Source organism: Sinocyclocheilus grahami, unplaced genomic scaffold (assembly GCF_001515645.1).
Source record: "Sinocyclocheilus grahami isolate Dianchi unplaced genomic scaffold, SAMN03320097.WGS_v1.1 scaffold159.1, whole genome shotgun sequence".
NCBI classification, from domain to species: Eukaryota; Metazoa; Chordata; class Actinopteri; order Cypriniformes; family Cyprinidae; genus Sinocyclocheilus; species Sinocyclocheilus grahami.
Window position 1 is genome coordinate 1387156 of NW_015505338.1, and position 22694 is coordinate 1409849.

The following is a 22694-nucleotide window of genomic DNA, read 5'->3' on the forward strand; positions in this document are numbered from 1 at the left end:
GGGGGGGGGGGGGGGGGGGGGTCATTACTGGTCATACCAACAAGTAGGTTGTATTACAAGTGCAATTATCATATTCTCATCCTAGAAAGCATTTGATTGGACAAATATTTGGAAATGCCAATGCGTGAAGTCATCAATGAGTTATCCAAATGTAAAGTTGGCTTGAGAAAGCCTGATTATAGAGTTTGAAGTAGTTTTAAAAGCTTGAAGTTTGAAGTAGTTTTAAATTTGAATGAGTTTTAAAAGCTTGAAATTTGGAGCAGTTTTACTTTTAAAGGTTTTAAGGCCATTCAGTCTCTCAGACTGATAAATTACTTTGTGGTTGCTAGGGTATTTTAGGTGGTTGCTAGGGTGTTGTGGGTGGTTGCAATTGTTACACTGTGTCCTAACTACACGCGACGCAACAATATTCCAGCGACAAGCAATTTGGGTGTCCACACTAGACACGATGCGAAAACGTGACGCGACAGAATCAATCAAATATCACAGCCAATCAGAAGTCTGTGGGGGCGGGCTCTGGAAGCACACTGCACTCGCAACAAAATGGATAAGTTTATAATCTAATTCATAAATATTATCCTTTTAACATATTTAAATTTACATACTGAGTGACTGACACTGTACCATCTTTGTTATGGAATACGCTTGCTGGTTCGCATTGTGTTCGCAGTTTTAACCTACATGTTTGCTTTAATTTATTTTCAAAATCTGAGGTAAACTATCTAAACTATCCGTTTAAGTTTTCATTATGGCTATACATGTCTCGTAATATGATATTCAAACTCATATTAGACACTTTTAACATTGAATAAAGCACATAATCAGTCATCACTGTCATAGTTTGTATGTCATTGTTCCAGCCGCGACGTCGCGGAAAAAGAAACCGTTTCTAAAATAGAAATTTTGCATGTCGCCATCGTGGCTAGTTAGGACAAAAACTCTGATTAACATGGAAAAGATACCATTTATCGCGTGTCGCGGCATCACGTTGCGTGTAGTTAGGACACAGTGTTAGTATGTTTTATCATGTTGCTAGCATGTTTAAGATATATACATGTTGGCAAAGCTGAACAGTAAATGATTACATGTAATCTGGATAACGTATTCAGATTACAAAAATCAAGTACTCGTAATTAGAGTATATTACATTTTATAATGCTCATAATCTGTCACGGTTCATGGGTCCGGACGGTCTTTCTGTGTCTTGTCATGTGGTTGTATGTGCGTACGTCATTCATTAGTGTTTGCAGCTGGCGCTCAATCAGAGCGCGCCAGCTGCAACTCGTTAACGAGTCCTATATAGGGCACTCTGTTCAATGTGTGTTTGTCGGTTCGTTATCCTCATGTTCCTGTCTCCTTGTCAGTCTCTGTTTCCAGTTCTCGCTCAGTCAGGGTACAGATCTTCAGCCTTCTCCTTGGTTTGGTCAAACGCAGTGGAGGAAGGGATTTCTCTGTGGAGCTCTGATTCGGACCTGGACCCGAGGATTATCTTTGTTGTCTCCATTGTTTGTGATTACAAATAAACCTTACCTTTTGCACTCGCACTTGGATCCTGACTCTTCTCTGCCGTGACACCTATATTGAGATGAGTACTGACAGCCAATGTTTTAGCGAGCTATTACCACTGCATGTGGTAATGAATAACCTTTTGCAGAGTAGTGTAGAGCGTTTGAAAAGCCACGTGGACTATTTTTTTTTCTTTATGGTGCGGATATACACTGCTCAAAAAACACTTAATCGTCACAGTGTAACACCAAGTCAATTAAACTTCTGGGATATCAGTTTGTCCAATTAGGAAACATAAGTGATTGTGAAATAGATTAACACGCTTTGGTGCAAATGAAAGTGACAGCAGGTGCACTGGAGAGACAACAGCAAGGCTGTAAACTGTTGTCACAAAATGATACACATTTTTTAAAGCCACTTTATGTAGAAGGGGAGGAATTGTAGATTTTGGAAGTTGCCCCATTTTCAGACAGCATACACCATTTTCCAAAATTAGCTCTCTAACTATGTTAAACATGACCAATTAGATCAATAAATCAATTATTTATCATTTTTGATTGGAAAATAACAATATATAGTTGTTATCCTCTGCCATCTCAGATTGTGACTTTCTGCAGTGCATCTTCTGAGTCAAAATGAAAGCCGGCATGGTTGGTTTTCTGTAGAGTTGTGGTTTGAGTGCAAACAGCTTGTAGGTGAGAGGGGAATTCAGTGTGTGTGAGTTTAGTTTGTAGGTAAAGAGCTAATGCCCTCACAAAACAGCTTTAGAGTCAGATAAGTGTTGAATTCGTTGAAGTTGAAGTGCTAAATCCGTCAAAAACAGTCAAATCAGAGTCCCAGGTCAAACTAGATTTTTCATTGCATTTATTGTACCCTCTGTCTGTTCAATGTGTGTTTGTCGGTTCGTTATCCTCATGTTCCTGTCTCCTTGTCAGTCTCTGTTTCCAGTTCTCGCTCAGTCAGGGTACAGATCTTCAGCCTTCTCCTTGGTTTGGTCAAATGCAGTGGAGGAAGGGATTTCTCTGTGGAGCTCTGATTCGGACCTGGACCCGAGGATTATCTTTAATCAGATTACAGTCTGGACAAAAATATAAAAAACCTGGAAGACTTTGGGCATGTAATGTCATTGCAGTTTTCATGTTTATTAATGTATGCTCATGTAATGCAGGAATTCCCAAACATTTGTCAACCAAACCCCTTTGACATATAATATTTACTTGAAATATTTACCTACAGCTCAACCTGGCAAAGACTGAGCTTCTTGTCTTCTCTTCCCATGTTACACCTCTCTTTATCTCCTTGCACTGGCTACCGGTCGCGGCCCGAATCAAGTTCAAGACATTGATGCTTGCATATAGAACAGCCACAGGCTCAGCACCTGCCTACTTCCACTCACTACTACGAATTTACATCCCCTTCAGAAGTCTGAGATCCGCTAGTGAGCGACGCCTCGTGGTGCCATCACAGAGAGGCTCAAAATCACTTTCCAGAACATTCTCGATCTTCCCACCCCTATCCGGAATGCTGAATCCCTGACAATTTTCAAGCGACAGCTGAAAACTCATCTCTTTCGAAGCTACTTGACTTCATCATAAAAAAAAAAAAAAAAGTATCTCTCTCTTTATTTATTCCTTCTCTTTCTAGCTTGTACTTATTTGAACAATGTCTAAGAACTTGGTATTACAACCACTTCTTGTGTCTGTTTGCCTCTTTAAGAAGAATCGCTTTATGTATCCCCCAATTGTAAGTCGCTTTGGATAAAAGCGTCTGCTAAATGTAAATGTAAATGTAAAATATCTCTGAGAAAGTTAATATTTCAATAATTTAACAACATATTCGAATGTCTACAGTTCGATGTCGCTTAATGGTCACATTGATATTGGGATAAACAAATTCAATATTTCTATTTCAGTGTTTGACTCACAAACCCACTGCAGTTCTTACATTAAGCCACGTTTTGTAGAACATATTTTCTTTCTATATCAATATTGTACTTTTTATGGTAAATTTAAAACAAGTTAGATAAAAAGTAATCTAAAAAGTAGTTCGAATACAATACCTAAAATGAGTAACCTAGATTACACTACTAATTGCAGTTTTCATAATGTAATCCGTAATCAGTAATGAACTAAAATTTATAAGTAATCTACCCAGCTCTTATGCTAGTTGCTAGGCTTGATAGATAAGCCAACAAAATTACAATATAACTCAAATAAATTGAAATTTGTTGGGAACTTTATCTAAATTTTGATTTATTGGGGCTGAAAATAAATTGGCAAATTCAAATATTGTTGATTAATTCATCAGAAGCAGATGTGAGGTCTCACATGACAGAGGCTGCTCCTCATCATCTGGAACTGATCGATCAGCTTCTTGTGCAGGGGACGCATTTCCGGATGCACCAGTTTCTCGTGGACAGCCAGACCCATGCCGAGAATGTGAACCTGTGGGGTTTATTCAATAAGAACCATTATTGGATGTTTATAACTCTCTTTTGAGTGGTTAAAATGGAGAAGCTTTGAAGGTATTCACCTGTTCCTGCATCAGATCCTTGAGTTGGGTGATCTTCTCTGTATCTTCTGGGTGACTGCTAATGTACTCTTTATCGAAGAACGCCTGGCATAAAAACACAGTCAACAACTTAATATGAAACTATGCTTTTGGATGATGACTGAACGGTTGATGTTCATTCATGTGGGAAACAAAAAGCTTGTCAGATGAATGTGAAGAAACAGCTCTGCTACTGTGAGCTTTCTAAAGCAAAATAAACTCATCTGCCAAAAGAAACAATGTTCTTTTCAACCCCTCAAAGTCAAATTTGGTTGAATTTGCACTGACTTCCTGGTATCTGGCGATTCCTCCGTTGACGGCGGCGTCGATCACCCCGTTGAGGCACATGCTGAGCAGGTTGATGTTTCCGTGAAGCTGCTTGTGCTGGTACTGACTGATCAGGGTGCGCAGCTCCTGGTTCTTGTTCTCCACCACATATATGGCATTCTCCAGCGGACTAACCTCAATCTACAATACGTGAGGTAAACACAGGTACTCTGAATGTATTTTACAGCTTCTGTTCAGTAAATCTGTGCACTATATTGACATTGTTTTAAAATAATCTTCAAGCTTAGTGTTTGGGTAGTATTCATTTAAATTAGAGGGCTTTTTAATTATATAATTATTTAGGTAAAAAAAACAAAAACATTTTAATATGTAAATTAATGACTCCATGAAAGTTATATTTTAAAATTAATGTATGGAAATTCATGACGACTTCATGAAATTTACATTTATACGGTTTAAATTGAGTGCTTGGGTTAGGGCTGCACGATTAATCGAATGATATTGTCATGCGCATTTTGATAGTAATGCCGGTTCTGTAATCAGCAGGAAATCATCATCACATGCTTTCAGATGGAGCAGAATTTACTACACATAGCCGTAGTTCACTGACCAAAAAAAAAAAAAAAACGCAGACGATTTTATTGCGCGATTCTGAAATCGAAGAAATCGTTTGCGATAATGACAGCTGTTTGCATACCCTTACGAAAAATAAGTTTATTCAAATATACTTAAAAATATATTTGAACTTTACTTAAGTATACTTACTAAAATAAACTTGACTACTTTTTGGTAAGGGTAGCTTCTCAGTGAACTACGGCTCTGTGTAGTAAATGCTGCTCCATCTGAAACCATGTGAAAATACCACATTTAATAACGTATTTTTACTCCAAACTCACTTCATAACGTCAGTCGAGTGTTTGAAATAAATCCTTCTGTGAGATGATGTGGCTTCTTACACAGAATAAGGCACGCAACATATTTCATAGTATTTAAGCAGTGATAAAGGCATTGCATTATAAATATACTTTATTTTAATGAAAATTATAATAATAAGAACTCAGATAAACCGTATATTGCCGTAGTCGTGTATTTATTAGTCACGTTGAATCAATGAAAGCAGTTGAATCTTCTGTTTATTCAGCTGCAGCGATAGGCATTTCCTGGGTTTCTTCTGCGAGACGTATTTGGAGTTTCAGCGCGAGAGCGCCCTCTGGCCTTTGGATGGAGATTTACTGCTGATCACAGAACCGTGCTTCACTGAAAGATACGCATGACAATCGCAGATTCTGTCGAATCGCGATCTCGATTCCATTTCGATTTATCGTGCAGCCCTAGCTTGGGTAGCATAAATGCAATTTAGAATGTTTTTTATTATCATCATTAATTTAAGTATTTATGTTTTAAGTAAATTTTCAAATTTTAAATTAAGTTGATTGCTCAGGTAGTATAAATGGCATTTTACATGTATGTACAGTATGTATTTATTTATTTATGCAAAAGTATATTAAAACCATACTTAATATGCAAACTCGTGACTTCATGAAATAATTGTTTTTAAGTTAAAATTTTCAGTATATAAATTGAGTTTAATGTTTGGATAGTATAAATTTGGAGAGGAGATTTGTTTATTTATTTATTTAATTATTGATGCAAAATCATAAAAAAACATTCAATATGTAAATTCATGACTTAATTAAAGTTAACTTTTTTTTAGTGCTGTTAAATGATTAATCGCATCCAATATAAAAGTTTTTGTTTACATAATATATGTATGTGTACTGTGTATATTTATTATGAATATATAAATACACACACACACACACACATGCATGTATATATTTCAGAAAAATATGCTATGTTTATATATTATAATATGCTATGAATATGAATAAATAAATATAACATTTATATTTAGTCATTTAGCAGACACTTTTATCCAAAGCGACTTACAAATGAGGACAATAAAAGCAATCAAAATCAACAAAAGAGCAATTATATACAAGTGCTATAACAAGTCTCATTTAGCTTAACGCAGTACACGTAGCAAGGGTTTTTTAAATAATATAATAAATAAAAAGAAAATAGATAGAATAGAAAAAGAATAGAGCAAGCTAGTGTTAGAGGTCTTTTTTGCTTTTGTTAATTGTATAATAAATGAAAAGAAAACAGATAGAATACAAAAAGATTAGAAAGCAAATGTTTTTTGTGTTTTTTTTTTAAGAAAACAAGCAGCAGATTAATAGAGTGCAAGTCTAAAAGGGATAAGTGTCCCCTTTTTTAAAAAGAATAGAATTCGAATAGAGAGTGCTAGAGTTAGAGGGTCAAATAAAGATGGAACAGATGTGTATTTAGTCGTTTCTTGAAAATGGTTAAGGACTCGGATTGAGTTGGGCAGGTCATTCCACCAGGAGGGAACAGTTAATGTAAAAGTCTGTGAAAGTGATTTTGTGCCTCTTTGAGATGGCACAATAATACGCCGTTCACTTGCAGAACACAAGCTTCTAGAGGGCACATAACTCTGAAGTAATGAATTTAGGTAAAGGGGTGCAGAGCCAGTGGTGGTTTTGTAGTCAAACATCAATGCCTTGAATTTTATTTTATAAATATGCTATGTTTATATATATTTATAATATACATTATATGAATATAGATTTAAATACATGTAAATATATATATATAAATTATTTAACTATTTATGCAAAATAAAAAAAAACACATTGTGTCAGACTGCTGCCCATGAGGCTATCAGCTCCAAATGATTGACTTCAATTATTGAGATTCAATAAGCAGACTAAAATGGTCACTTCATTATGTTGATGATACATTCAGCTTTTGTTTGGATGAGTCACCCACCAGCTCGCGCTTATCCACCTCAAACCAGCGGGAGATCCCGGGCAGAGGGTGGGTGAGGATGAGTGTGGTCCGCTCGATCCAGAGACTCTGAAAACACAGACATGTGATGCAACCTCAGCCGAAGTCATTTATCCACTAGTGTTCTGAGAGAAGAACTTCACATTCACCTTAAATTCATTGTCCTTGTCTTTGGGCCCCTTGTGGAAGGGCCGGTCGTAACGGAAGCGTCGGACATTATTTACTCTGTAGAAACTCTTGATGCGGTCCGGCACACGGTCCATCTGCAGCACATCAATGTTTTCTGGAACTGGAGTCACAGCATAGATCTGGAGGTCTATGGAGCTTTACATGAAGGACAAACAGCTACTATACAGCATAAACAAGTACTTTAAATGAATAGATAATCCTAAATGAAAAAGCTTGCACAATTGTATGTTGTTTATAAACTTTTTATTTATTTTTTTTTTTGTACAAAGAAAAATAACATATTTTGTGTGTCCAAGCTGCTCCTTTACTTACAAGTGGTATAGACTTTTGGACAACTAAAATGTATGATATCAAACATAAAATAAATACAGTTTTTTAATTAGTTAATTGCTAAAATAAATGATAAATTAGGATTTAAAAAAAACTTATACTTTAAAGGTTAACTTTAAAAATGTTAAGGTGTTATTAGAGTAAAGGCTATACTGGAGCATCATTAATTACGTAAAATTTTAATTTTATAAACAAATTAATATTATATTGTATTATATTATATTAATATAAATTATGAATTTATGTCAATACATGACTTTATGGAAGTCTTTGGGTAGTATAAATTCTTAAATGATTTTTAATGTAATTATTTATGCAAAATTATATTATACTTAATTATGACTTTTGTAACATTTTAGTTACATTTTTAAGTATGCATTTAATTTAGTGTTTAAATACTATAAATGTAAATCAGAGATTTTTTATAATTTTTTATATTAATTTTTTATTTATTTAAACGGAAATGAACTGTATTTAAACAAAATTATTTCTTGATTGAACACTTATTTTCATACAATTTTATTTTATATATTTTTTAATCCATTTCCTTATCTCTTTTCCATTAAAAGACCCCACAACCATCTTATTATGGTGAAGGATACACTGGGCATCACCCTGTAAAATCCCCTCATCTGGTTGATTTGGGTGCTGCATGGCGATAGCTTGTGGAAATTCACCCAGCATTCTTTGCTGAAAGGCTTCGAGTCTCTCGTAGTCATGCCCTCGACAAACAAACTCTTTATTCTGTGTGGAGAGAAAGAAAAATCTATAAATAAATACATATTATATAATTTAAGGTATTGAAAATTCAATCCCTTCATTTAATCGTTACAATTATTACAAACAAACAGAGCGTGTAAATATCGCAATAGCTCACCCTGAGGAAGAAGGGAAACTTCCGACCATAAAATCCCACCCTGAAGAACTCCGGCTCTAGTCGCTGCTGCTCCATTATGTTGTCATAATATGCCGCCTCCATTTTCTGTAAAGAAAGAAAGAGCTAAATATTCACACAGCGTTGACCTCCTTCTGAGCATAATACATAACAGTACGTTAATAGCTGTGCGGTCCACTCAAAGTGCTGTTATATAATCTCTATTCATATATTCACATTTAAAAAAAAAGGAACATCAAAAAGCACCGACCCGTATCCAGCTGAGACTCTGATAATCGTACAGGGACTCGTACTGAAGGGCTAGTTCACGGCACAGCGGGATGCCGTACTCCCAACACTGGGAAGAGAACAAGAACAGGCCAGCATATGCAATTTAAACTAGATTTACATTTCTGAAAAAGAAACACCATCAGTTCTGGCATGGCAAGTTTTAGGTAGGTTTATAGAAAGAAATGCCACATCACACATTTCGTTACGTTAAGTTTGCACGAAGTAATAGGTGCTTAAGTCAGGTGTTTGTGAGAATTAAAGGGATAGTTCAACCAGAAATGAAAATCCTGTCATCATTTACTAACCCTCTGAGTTTATTTCGTCTGTTGAACACAAAAGATGAAATTTTGAAGAATGTCGGTAACCAAACAGTTGATGGTAGCCATTGACTTCTATAGCATGGGAACAAATTCTATAGAAGTCAATGGCTACGTCAATTGTGTGGTTACCAAAGTTTATCAAAATATCTTCCTTTGTGTTCAACAGAAGAAAAAAACCTCATAATATCTGAAAAATAATTCAATCACAGTTATATTTTGAATGTTGAAAATGTTAAATTTGACATTAAATTAACTTAGAAACTATTTTCTAAATGCATATTATAAACCTTACTATGAACAATTAATATTTTATTTAATTTGCAGGGTTTTATTTGAATTGGTAAATTTTTGACTTTGTAATGTGCATTCAAATGTTTATTCCACGTTATTTTCCGTTATTTTCCACATCCAATTAAAACCCATCGCATAGAACCAAGTCCTGCCCTACATTTTTGTCCTTTTCGATAATCCGTTATATTTGGATGTATGTAACAATTCAACAGAAAAGATCTACCACTACTTCTGTTTCATTGCAACTTTAACAAGTCAATTGTTTTTTTTGTTGTTGTTTGTTAGTTTTTTTTTACTTTTAAATCTTATAATGAAAGTCCAGTGTTTTTGGACCCCACCGACTTTCTTTATAAGGTTTAAAAGTCAAAAAAGGATGAAATGAAAGAACTAATAGATCTGTTTGCACTCAACATGGGCAAGTGAAATTCTAAATCCATTTGTCCCGTTGTCAGAAATAGCACAAACGTGCAGAGGCAGGACCTAACATTAACACTCACCAAGTAAATTTGGAGTTGGTGAGTACTGTATATAAACTGGTTACTCACAAGTTGGCTGGCAACTTTTTCTTTTAAGTGTAATAATGCCTGGAACGTGATATGTTTTAGCGCGATTACCAAATTGCAAAGACTGCATTGTAATTATAAATATGTAATCTGCTGAGCTTTGTGTTTCAGAGCGAAGCATGTGAGCCACTCATGATAACTGTGTTCACAGTAATTCTGAAATTATCCACAAAAGTGTGAATGGAGTCTGTACATTAAAAACTTAATAGACTAATCCTGCTTTGGCAACCATTGCCACCCACCATTTTTTCAGACAATCTTTTGCTCTTTTCTACTGCAAGTCTGTGGAGGATCATTGTGCATGGACAATTTTCAATTTAATTTGATGGGAATTATTCCAAAATATGGCAAAACACTGTTGAAATAATAATATCTGTAAATACCTTTCCCTTGTTGAAGTAGTGGATGACCTTACGACAGAGACCCTCTTTGCGATGCCATTCGCTCTGCGCGGGATAGTGCAGGAACTCCCGGAGGGGTCTTTCCTCCCAGTGGAGCAGCTCCCAGTACAGCAGGAGCGTGAACGCCGCCTCTGTGAGTCACAGAGGTTGATAAATTTAAAATACTCTTTTGAGTAACGTACTTCCTTTTAGAGCTGGTAGAGCATGGTGCTAGCAACACAAAGGTCATGGGTTCGAATACCAGGAAACATACGTAGGGCCAGATTTACTAACAGCTTGCGTCAGCGCAAACCGTCTTTTGGCGTTAAAATAGTAAATGTCAGGATTTACTAAAGATGCGTAGTGAAGAAGCGCTTAGCGCTGAAAAGGCATGGACACAGTTATTTTTGCGCCTGACCTTATTGAATATGCATTTCTAGGAGTTTCCCTTTCTGTCGCAAAAATTATGGGAGGAGAGTATTAAAATAATTCACGCAACACGATTTACTAACATTTGCGCTCGTCAAATTACTGGTATTTGCACCATTATTTAACGCCCAAAAAAAGCATGTCTTAAAGCAGGCGGTAATTTGCGCTGCTCTTGGTAGATTGCGCTGGTTATTATGGAAATGATCTGGCTGTGTCCGTGTTCTTTAATGTGCGCATTGTTAGTAAATCACACGCAGAATTGTCCCCTTCCATCGGCACTTTTATGGAGTTTCGCTCTAACACTAATTTGCCCTGTTTGGTAAATCTGGACCATAGTGATAAAATGTGTACTTTATAGACCTTATGTAGCTCCGCCCCTTTGCTAGAAGGATGTTTGAGCGTTGCGTTTTTGTCTTTTGCAACACCCCATGCATGAAATGACGCTTTAAAAATGTGACGCTCAAGTTACTAAAGCAATAATCTCCAAGAAGCCGTGGTTTACAGTGAATTTATAACAGCTGAGGCGACGTGAAGTGGAGTGCCTACAACCCCCTTAGCTGTTATAAATTCACTGTAAACCACGGCTTCACGGGGCTTATTGCTTTTATAAAACGGTTATTCCATATACGTAGTAAGGTTTAACAAAATAAAACCAAGCAAGTAAAGTGCAATGATATTAATAAAAACAGTATTCTTCCGCCAAACAATGTAGTTCCTCAGAAACAGTTGTGGTTCCAACAAAGTGGTTGCCGAGCAGCACACAAAGGGGTATGTTTGTAGAGTAATTTACAACAGCTTCGAACTTGGCTCAACCAATCAGAATCAAGGACCGGAACTATCTGTTTTATAAAAGAAGTTTAACTTAAAAAAAAAAAAAATGCGTTGACCTCTCGACCGAAAAATCTCTTGACCTTATGTTGTTTTTTTCATTCCAGTGCCCTGCGTCTCTTCTTTTTCAAACGTTAAAACACATTGTGTGTTATTTTAAGCGTGTCTATGTGAAGTAACTCTGAGAAATGTCTCACCTGTGTAGTTTTCGGCCTGCAGGTGCATGTCGCACAGCTTGTGAATGTATCGGATGTACATCTCCTCTTTATTAATCTCCGATTTGTAGAAATTCTACAAAAAGAGATCAAATGATCATCAGGTTGCTTTTATTTTATTGCAAAAATGCCACATTGCATATATCAAGTTGACAGAGAATTGAATGAAGGGTAAGGCTCACCAGCAGGTTAACAGTGCAGCCGATCTTCTTGTTTTCTGTCTCATCGCCTTTCATGCAATCTCTGCCGACACAAGAAACAGGAAGTCTCATTAGACACGCCCTCTAATGCCACACCCACTGACCATATATGGACCATATGATGCGTTTGCACACAAATATGAGAAGAACTTCTCAAAATTCAAAGTTAGACTGGAATTTGGCTGGTTTTTTATGCAATTTACAAAATAATTGACTTAATTTGTTCTTAAATTACATAGTTTATTGAGTGTTAAATACTGTACAACAATAATGAGTTTTGGTTAACATTTTACACGCCAGTCAAATGGCCATTTCCTGTTTAAGCGAGCAACTACAGGCCAGAATAATCTGCAATGTGGACAGAAAGTTAATCGTTAACAAAAGCTGAAACGAAACGACTATTAATTGCTTTTGGTAATTAAAATAAAATATACATATACGATGAAAAAAACAAAACTGAAATGAGTTGAAGTACTAAAGTTACTAAAACTAAACTAAAATAATTGCTACAAATAAAATAAATCGAAAAAATAAAAGCTAAATTCCAATATAAAAAAATGATGAAAAATAACATTAAAATTAAAATTAAATGGAACACCGAAAATATACAAATAAAAGCTAATTCAATAAATAAATAACTAAATCACACTTATCCATGAGAGTTTTACCTGTAGTCCAGCAGTCGTTCCATGAGCCGCGTGACAGATGTGACGAAAGAGACGCCTGTCTCCCTCCAGGTCTCCTGCTCGATCTTCTCCAGCAGACTAGACATAAACAGCACACATATTTATAGAATTATTTAAGGTAATTTAATGGGCTGAAGGTAAAAGAGGGGCTTGTAATGGAAGATCCATTTGAGTGGCATCTGATAGGTTGAACAGGGTTAGTTTCCTCTTACCTGGGGTACGGCCCAAACAGTTGAGTTCTAATAATCCCGCAGCACAAGGCAAATCAGAGACACTCAGGTTATAACAAGAGTATTTAAACAGCTGGATGTGTAGCTGTGTGTGTCAGTAGAGAAGGTAGAGTGAGTGTGTGTATGTGTGTGTGTTTGTGCACTTACAGCAAACTGAAGAGTTCTCTGTAATTCTCGTCGCCTTTGCCTTCAGACACCAGACTGTCCAGTTTGTCAATCAGTTCTGCCTCCACCTGCACCGTAAACATGAACTAAATTAGGTGCTTATAATGAAACAGATCGTAATCCTGAGTAACATTTCATTATTGGTGCTACTTATATGTTTTGGGAAATTATGCTATTTTTGTTATTTGGTGCCACCCAAATAGCGAAGTAATATTAGATTGGATGCTGCTTAAAAATAAATAAATAAATAAATATCAAACTTACTTTGTATCAGTGTTTTATATAACTATAATTTAATAAAACATTGATACAAAGAAAGTTTGATACTGATTAATATGATTGATTATTAATTAACAAAGAGTGAAAAATGTAAGGGGGTCTGAATACTTTCCGTACCCACTGTATATATAATTATATTAATAATCATATTTAATATCTAATATCATACTACAATCAATTATATATATATATATATATATATATACAATGTATAATACTATATTTACCATAATAGTAATATCAATAATAATAATATACTCAATATTATATTAATTTTACTCTTTTTTTTTTTTTTACTTCAAAATGGTATTATTTCTTGAGAATAGCCTGCATATACAATGATATTTGTTTATTTCTTAATTTCAATTTAAATAATTAAATAATCTGTTCATTCATTTTCTGTCCAAAGCAAGGGAGATCATAAATGAAATAAACTTTATTTACCATTTATCAATACTGATTACATTTAGAGTGAAAATATTATCACTCTTAAATCATATTCTTTTATTTCCCTGGAACATAACTCAGGTTAAGAGAAACAGAAAAAATAGCCAAGAAAAGACAGAAAAGCAGAAGCAGGTATAATGGACCTGTTTGAAGTTGCCGTTCTTTCTCTGTTCCCAGTCCATCATATCGTGGAAGATAGGGATCATTATATTTCGGACTTCATTTTGCGGTACAAGCGTCACACCCAAAAATGGGCCAATCATTCCTGGTATGAAGTGGATCTTATTCTCACCTGCAGCCAAACCAAACAAATTGTGATTATTCATTACTTTTTCTTTATTTAATTTTTTTTATATGGTGGATCTTTATTGTTAAAGCCTGAAAACCTATGTTTATGTAACAAAGAGGGTAAGCTTTATATAATAGAATGCATCTGAAATCTGCTATAATTTTAATAATGAAAAACCCTGTGACATAAAAATGCCCAAAGTTGCATCAACACCTTGTGGTGGTTACAGAGTCATTTGATGCAGTGCAGTACCTTCTTCCACCTCTAGAGGTCAGTACTGCTTTTCTGGAGGAAGTGAATGTTTGCGTTTATGTTTCTGTCTGTGCGTGTGCAGAGAAATGCAGGAATAGAAAAACAAAGTAATGAAACAGAGTCGAAAGACAGAGAGACAATCAAAACACTTACCCAAATTCTGCCACATGCTAAACAGCTCATAAGCCATCATGACCCTCATATCACCATACCTGCAAAGACAATGAAAACACACAAAAACTCCTCTAAATCCATCCAAGAATCTAAAATGACAGCATGTATTAAACATACTAGACTCAGAAAAACAGAAGAGCCACACGCTGGGCTGAAGATCACAGACGTAAGTGGAGAAGCAGAGAGATGAATCGACCCTCCCAACAAACTCATCTATCATCTATCTATCTTGCATGCCGTGCGGCAGTCTTGCGTTTTTTTGTGTTCGAGTATTTGACCAATAACTGAAGGAACAGTTATCTATTAATCATGAGATGCAGATCGCATGGATAACAACAAAAGGAGGGAGTGGTGGCCAGAAAAGACAGACTCCAAAGCGATGTTGCATGTACTCTGGATGGATTTAATGGATTAGCCCTCGCTACAATAGCCAAATTATTGTTTGTTTCGTATTTAAAGGAGTATTTAGGTTAAATTCAACTTAAGCTCTGCTGACAGCATTTGTGACATGACATTTGTGAAAGTAATTTGGATTTTTGTCCTTTGGTAAGTAACGAAATGCATTTACAATGAAAGCCTGTGGAGGAAAAAAATAGTACAATCTGCACGCATTTAGAAACAATGACAGGTTGATTTCTTCGTAGCGCCTTTACGATGTGTGTGAATGAGCAGGATCAAGTCTTACTTGTCAAAGACCTTCTTCCGCTTGGCTGGTGTCAGCGTCTCCAGCTGTAGACTGGGCTGGTTGATAAACAACACTGCCAGACTGAAGTACGAATTCCACACCTGACGGAAAAGAAACACAAACGTTTAGTGATGCTACTGTGTCTTTAATGGAGATCTTGACAAAGTTTTGAAGGAGAGCTAATATAATTCATGCTGGCAATAGCCTTACTATGGATATACACAACTGATTGATTGTTTGGTGGGTGTGCCTTAGCTTAGGCCCCTCCTCCTCCATAAAGGAAGCCACACCTCCTAATTATTTTCCATATCAAACTATTCTGAACTATTGTTTGAACACTAAAGGAAAGATTATTTTTACTCCAACTCTAAACATTTTTGTAGATGAAATCCAGTATGCCAATGAAATGCCACTAATGTGATCACACCTTAAAGGGATAGTTCACTATGTCACTCGTGAACGTGTGTACGACTTTTAGCGGAAGCTAGAGATTAGGGTTTATAACATTTCAAATACGGTTACACAAATGCATTGCTTCACTTCAGAAGGCCTTTATTAACAATGACTTCTCTGGTCAAATTAAACTGATCTAGCTATGATGATAAAGTACATTAATCAGTTCAGAATGGATTCCAGATTTAAGCTGCTCTACATTGGTCTATGCTGTCTTTTTTCCAGGGTATATCCAGTAAAAGCCCACACTGATAGACATGGATCTACACAACTGATTAGGTTGTGTATATATTAGGTAGACTTGAAACAGCGCTGCCAAAGACAGTTATTTTTGCGCCTGACCTTATTGAATATGCATTTGTAGGAGTGTCCCTTTCAGACGCAAACTTTATGGGAGGAGAGTATTAAAATAATTCACGCAACACGATTTACTAACGTTTGTGTTCATCAAATTACTGGTATTTACGCCATTATTTAACGCCCCAAAAAAGCATGTCTTAAACTACTTTGCGCTTGAAATGGCTGCAATTGTTGTTGCTACCACACTGATAGACATGGATCTACACAACTGATTAGGTTGTGTATATATTAGGTAGACTTGAAACAGCGCTGCCAAAGACAGTTATTTTTGCGCCTGACCTTATTGAATATGCATTTGTAGGAGTGTCCCTTTCAGACGCAAACTTTATGGGAGGAGAGTATTAAAATAATTCACGCAACACGATTTACTAACGTTTGTGTTCATCAAATTACTGGTATTTACGCCATTATTTAACGCCCCAAAAAAGCATGTCTTAAACTACTTTGCGCTTGAAATGGCTGCAATTGTTGTTGCTAGGAGGAGGCACCGCAGAGAACAGAGAGCGCGTGGTAGAAGGGAGATGATTTTTTCCACGCGTATTAATATTTTTGGAATGCAAGAAGAAAACATTATATGAGCATATCGTTTGCCAAGCCATGTTATTTTTAATTTGCTTCAGGAAATAAAAGACGATTTGGAACCCATAACTAGGAGTCACGCAATACCAGGTCTATCAAAACTTCTTGCAACCCTTAAGGCCCGTTCACACCAAGCACGATAACTATAAAGATAGCGATAACGATATAGTTCTAAAAATCATTCTCAATATTAAAGAATAGCATAGTTCACACCACAACTATAACGATAACGATACAGAGGAACGATATCGTTGTGATCACTTTCAAAACTATTTTTTTCCAGCTGATGAACGATAAAACACTGACAGCCAATCAGAATCCATCCTGCTGTAACGAGCTCAAGAAGTTAAAGCGGCAGACGCGCGTGCGCTTAGAATAAACAGACGATATCGTTCGCTGGTGTGGACGCTAATATCATTATCTTTATAGTTATCTTTCTTGGTGTGAACGGGGCTTTACATTTTTTGGCCTTTCTTTTCAATATAGTGGCTTCTTTATTTCTTTATTCTTTATTTGCGACTAGGCTAATTTGCGCTGTGCTTGGTATATTGAGTTGGTCGATATGTAAAAGAGATGTTGCGTCTGTGTTCTTTAATTTGTGCGTTGTTAGTAAATCACCTGCAGAACCTTCCACGCCCATCGGCGCTGTTTTGGAATTGCGTTCTTGTGCTAATTTGCCCTGTTTAGTAAAACTGGCCCTAACAGTGCGCTCACTTTTAATGCTGCTCTGCACATTTTTTTTTTTTGATGAAATCCAGTAATTTCAATAGAAATCCAAAGAATCTGGAACTTTGCGAAAGATTTCCAATGCAGATTTCACAGCGGGTTTAACTGGTCATGTAACTTTGCTGCATTGACCGACAGAAATCTGCTTGGTTTCAAAGTGTCTTCTGTGTGAGCTGCGCTTCATACATCTAAACTAATGATTACAGACAAATGGAACTTTTTTTGTCTGTGAAATTTCGCCAAAATTTCACTAATGTGACCACACCTTATGGATGTCAATTGATATTACTTATGATATGCTGAATAAGTTTTGCATGGCTTCACTGGTCAAACTGATCTACCACTGTATATTAACCACCTTAACCAGTTCAGATTGGATTCCGGATTTAAAGGGTTAGTTCACCCAAAAATGAAAATTATGTCATTATTATTTTAATAATGATAATAATTTCTCACCCTCATGTCGTTCCAAACCCGTAAGACCTTCGTTCATCTTCAGAACACAAATTAAGATATGTTTGATGAAATCCAAGAGCTCTCTGACCCTCCAATAGACAGTAAGGATCCTAACATGATCAAGGTCCAGAAACGTAGCAAGGACATCGGTAAAATAATCCATGTGACATCAGAGGTTCAACCGTAATTTTATGAAGCTACAAGAATACTTTTTTTGCGCAAAAGTAAAATACTGACTTCATTCAACAATTTGTCTCCTCCGTGTCACCCTGAATAAAGTTCAGTTATAATAAAGTTATTGTTGAATAAAGTCGTTTTATTTTTTTCTTTTGCACATAAAAAGTATTCTCGTAGCTTCATAAAATTACGGTTGAACCCTTGATGTCACATGGATTATTTTACCGATGTCCTTGCTACGTTTCTGGACCTTGATTGTGGTAATTACATTGCTGTCAATGGGAGGGTCAGAGAGCTCTTGGATTTCATCAAAAATATCTTAATTTGTGTTCCAAAGATGAACGAAGGTCTTATGGGTTTGGAACGACACGAGGGTGAGAAATTAGTGACAGAATTTTCATTTTAGGGTGAACTATCCCTTTAAGTTGCTCCACAATGGTCTATGGGTTTTTTTTTTCAGGGGATACCCAGTGAAAGCTCACACTGGTAGACAAGGCCATGCTTCTCTCTCAAAGATAACCTTCATTAATAATTCAGTAGATTTGAACTTTTCAGAGCCAGTCTCCCTGGTTAGTGGCACCATCTGTCTTGATCAGGGAGGAGAGCTTCATTAGAGTGGATTAGAGAGAGCCAAGTGTGCCCAACAGCAGGACACCGTAAAGGCCCACATCAAGCACGTTTGTGTACATGTGGAATACGATATTTAGAAAGAAGAAGTGTGTGCGGGTTTAAAAATTACATTTATGTTTAATGTGTGTTTCAGTGCCAGGGAGTTTGTTGTGCAATGTGTGGTTGATGTTCATCATAATCACACACCTTAAAATCAAAGTCAGCATCCGTAAAGCTTTTATGGAGAGCAGGCGACAGATACTGAGTTGTGCTCACAATGATACTGCAAGAAAGAAGAGCAAATAGATACATTTATTTTGAACAGTATAAATATACACTACTTTTCTAAAGTGTTTTATATATATTTAAAAAAAAAAGTTTATGTTCACCAATGCTGCATTTATTTGATCAAAACTACAGTAATATTGTGAAATATTATGACAATTTAAAGAAAATATTTTCTATTTTAATATTTTTAATATGTAATTTATTACTGTGATCCAGTGCTGAAGCTAGCATCATCATCCAGTCACATGATTCTTCAAAAGTTTTATGGAGAGCAGGCGACAGATACTGAGTTGTGCTCACAATGATACTGCAAGAAAGAAGAGCAAATAGATACATTTATTTTGAACAGTATAAATATACACTACTTTTCTAAAGTGTTTTATATATATTTAAAAAAAAAAGTTTATGTTCACCAATGCTGCATTTATTTGATCAAAACTACAGTAATATTGTGAAATATTATGACAATTTAAAGAAAATATTTTCTATTTTAATATTTTTAATATGTAATTTATTACTGTGATCCAGTGCTGAAGCTAGCATCATCATCAAGTCACATGATTCTTCAAAAATCATTCTAATATGCTGATTTGATGCTTAAGAAACATTTCTGATTATTATCAAAGCTGAAAAGAGTTACTTAAGCAGCTGTTTAATATCTTGTAAAAATCATGATACTTTTTTTCAGGATTCTTTGATGAACATTTGATCAATTTCATCCCCAAACTTTATCAAATCTATTATAAAAACTTTTTTTTTTCTTGAAAACTGAATATATGCTCTGTAAAAATATCATCTAATGCAATGACATTCATATTGAAAGCGTGACTTTACTGTTTTTGTCTGAAAGACATTGTACAAATACTAAAAATACGATATTTCAAGAGAAATACATTGTATTATACCATATATATTATATATGTTTTATTCAAAGCAAATCAATGTTTTGAAAAAAAATAAAAAATCCAAAACTACTTTGGAAGGAAGTAAGAATGAGGTCTCACTTGCTGGTCAGCAGTCGCATGACGTTCCAGTCACGTGGGAATATACTGAGCTTCATCAGGTTTCTGAACACACAGAAAATCTTCAGCAAGAACTCCTGCAAGAGATAGGATTGTATAAGCTGAGTTAGAAGAAAGTATTTTCACATTTAACATTTAAAAACTTCATATTTAAGCAATAATATAAATGATTCAAATGCTTGGTTTCTGAAATTTATGAAACGGTTCACCTTTAGCTCCTCTTTGCTTTGGAAGTTGTCCAGTAGGTGTTGAAAATGAATGTCCGACATTTGACGCAGGAGGGACAACAAGCAGGACACGTACTCCCCCTGCCAATCAGAAAGTGGCCAAGTCCTTGTGAGCCAATCAGTCTGTTAATTTGGCAATCAAACAGCCAATCAAACACATCCAAAGGGGGCGGGGAAGCAGAATGAATGAGAGACGTGAAGACACTAGCTGTGTCTCATTTAGAAGGCTGCACCCTCCAGAGGTCGCATTCGAAGGCTGCATACGTCATCGAGGCTGTCTCATTTCAGAAAAGCAAGTAGGACACTCCGAATGCGACCTTCGAATGCAACCTTCTTTCACAATAATTCGGAGGGTGCATGAGGTCTATCCTTCGCTGCTACAGATAACCCACAATTCTTTGCGTCGCCGTGAACAACCGTTGTTAATTTGAAAAATGCCGGCGCCGGCAGATGTAACATACACACAAGCGCAGATGTGGTGTTTACAATTTACCTTAATTCGCCTCAGTAAAAACGGATAAACTTTGTTTTTAATATCCTCCTCCTTTTTTTCTCTTAATAGATGCCTGCTGTAGGTACGCTGCAGCTCCTCAAAAATTGAACAAAATAAAACAAGTAAAAGCATTTTTTTTTTCAAATTACTTTCCAAATTTAGAAATAATTTTCCTTCATTTAAGTAGTGTGAGAGCGCAACGATGCTCTAAATGTGTTGGCATAGCAACGTGATACTTCCGGTTTCCTTTTCCGCCCGTCCTACGAAGGCCGTCTCGTTTAATTCTAGGTTGAGGACACTTCGTATATGCATCCTACAGAGGATGCGACCTCCAGAGGATTCGACCTCCGGAGGGTGCAGCCTTCTAAATGAGACACAGCTACTGTGGGATGAATTCACTTACCAATTGTGGCACTTAGTCTCAGCCTCAGACGGCACACTACAGACCGCCTACAGTCTGTTCACTAAATTCTGATGCATATTATGTACAAAAAATTAAAAGGCTGGCTGAAATCACCAGTTCTGATCTGACTAGCTGGCTTTACACAACTTTTTTAACTTGTTGGTCAGGTGATTTCTTTCTGTCCAAGTGGGCATTTCTTGGCCAGAATAAATTCCAATGTGGACTAGACTTCATGGTGTTAGTCAAAAGTCTGGCAATGCAAGACTAGATTGTGGTATTTCAGCACAAAACTTGTGATGATTCACCAACCACCCACAATCCAATTAAAGGAGGCACAATATGCATATTTAAATTAGGTCATTGTTGTTCATCTTTGGGCAGCCATAACCATAAATGCCATTTAAATGACGCTCTTTGTAGAATGTGACAGACTCACAAATGTCAACGCTTTTTACCCAACATTAGTATCAGAATATTAAAAAATATTTTAGTGATCATGGCAGCAGTAGTCCATCAAATAGTGATCAAATGATTTTAACTGGGCATGGATCCAGATGCAGGATTTATTTATACACATTTTTCTGCATTTTTCCTTCTTCTGTTTTTAAAAAAATCTCCGTCCACATGAAAACGCAAAAGCATGCTATGAAGCACTGTCAAGATCATGCCAAACCAACAGGTGGCGCTATAATCTCAACCGTAAAGCCATGTTGGCCAATCAGAAGCCTGAAAAAGTTTCCAGTAGGCGGAGATAACAGCGCAGGGTCCGACGTCACAAGCCTAAATCTCCGGTTTCGATGTCTACACGATAACACTGCAAACTGAGTTTTTTTTAAATCTTCACCCTGGCAGGAGTTTTCAAAAATTTTCGGTTTCAGTGACCTGGTGCTGCGTTTGCGTGTGGACGAACGGCCAAACCACCCAGAAAAAGCTGCGGTTTTGAAAATACCCGCGTTCTTGTGGACAGGGCCTTAAAGACCCAAGACCCAAGGGCATAGTTTATTCTTAGTGAAATCTTTTGTCTGACCATGCTTTCTTTTAACTACATATACACAGAGACATGATATTAGTTCTGCTGGATTATGTTTATACGCTATCTATGATGAATACATAAAAAATTAAACATTAAAAGCAAGCAAAAGTATATCAAAGGATGCAAACCTATACACCAGAGTACAGATCAGAGCATGTTTGTGTTCAAGTAGTTTACTGTTTATCTTAGCCTTCTAAGCAGGTGTTACAACAGACTAAACGTAAGAGAATTAAGACAAACAAGCATGGGTGAGTCTCACGAAACCTGTCAAGAAAGATTAGGGTCATATTTTAATGCAGAAATGAAAAGAATTTAAGGGGTCCTATTATGCTTTTTCACTTTTTTAATTTTAGTCAGTGTGTATGATTGGGTATAAAAAACATCTACAAAGTTACAAATCTCAAAGTCCACTACAAAGGGAGATATTTCGCTTTTAAAAAATCCCTTTTCAAAAACTACAAAGAACGGCTCGTTTGGACTACAGCGTTGTTTCCGGGCTTTGTGATGTCACAAAGCGGCCCATTAGAATATCATTA

At 36.1% G+C, this 22694-nt stretch overlaps 1 protein-coding gene across 14 annotated transcripts in view; it reads right to left on the minus strand.

The window, feature by feature from the left end:
• The window catches only part of LOC107592830 (dedicator of cytokinesis protein 3-like), a 275733-nt gene that overhangs the window by 11340 nt on the left and 241699 nt on the right, over positions 1 to 22694 (minus strand). For 12 of the 14 annotated variants that reach the window (XR_001610031.1, XM_016282388.1, XM_016282394.1 and 9 more), the window contains 20 exons: positions 20212 to 20310; positions 19985 to 20079; positions 18900 to 18975; positions 15333 to 15433; positions 14627 to 14685; positions 14076 to 14224; positions 13189 to 13274; positions 13024 to 13050; positions 12794 to 12889; positions 12108 to 12168; positions 11908 to 12001; positions 10457 to 10605; positions 8880 to 8966; positions 8612 to 8716; positions 8337 to 8478; positions 7365 to 7531; positions 7198 to 7284; positions 4345 to 4524; positions 4039 to 4122; positions 3834 to 3950 (listed from right to left, as the gene is read on the minus strand). Coding sequence is in view for 13 of the 14 variants with exons in the window: in XM_016282388.1 (XP_016137874.1) it covers positions 3834 to 3950; positions 4039 to 4122; positions 4345 to 4524; positions 7198 to 7284; positions 7365 to 7531; positions 8337 to 8478; positions 8612 to 8716; positions 8880 to 8966; positions 10457 to 10605; positions 11908 to 12001; positions 12108 to 12168; positions 12794 to 12889; positions 13024 to 13050; positions 13189 to 13274; positions 14076 to 14224; positions 14627 to 14685; positions 15333 to 15433; positions 18900 to 18975; positions 19985 to 20079; positions 20212 to 20310 (2061 nt within the window). In the remaining variant the exon portion in view is untranslated. The remainder of the gene's footprint in view (positions 1 to 3833; positions 3951 to 4038; positions 4123 to 4344; positions 4525 to 7197; positions 7285 to 7364; positions 7532 to 8336; positions 8479 to 8611; positions 8717 to 8879; positions 8967 to 10456; positions 10606 to 11907; positions 12002 to 12107; positions 12169 to 12793; positions 12890 to 13023; positions 13051 to 13188; positions 13275 to 14075; positions 14225 to 14626; positions 14686 to 15332; positions 15434 to 18899; positions 18976 to 19984; positions 20080 to 20211; positions 20311 to 22694) is intronic. The other 2 variants (XM_016282400.1, XM_016282390.1) reach the window with 1 other exon arrangement.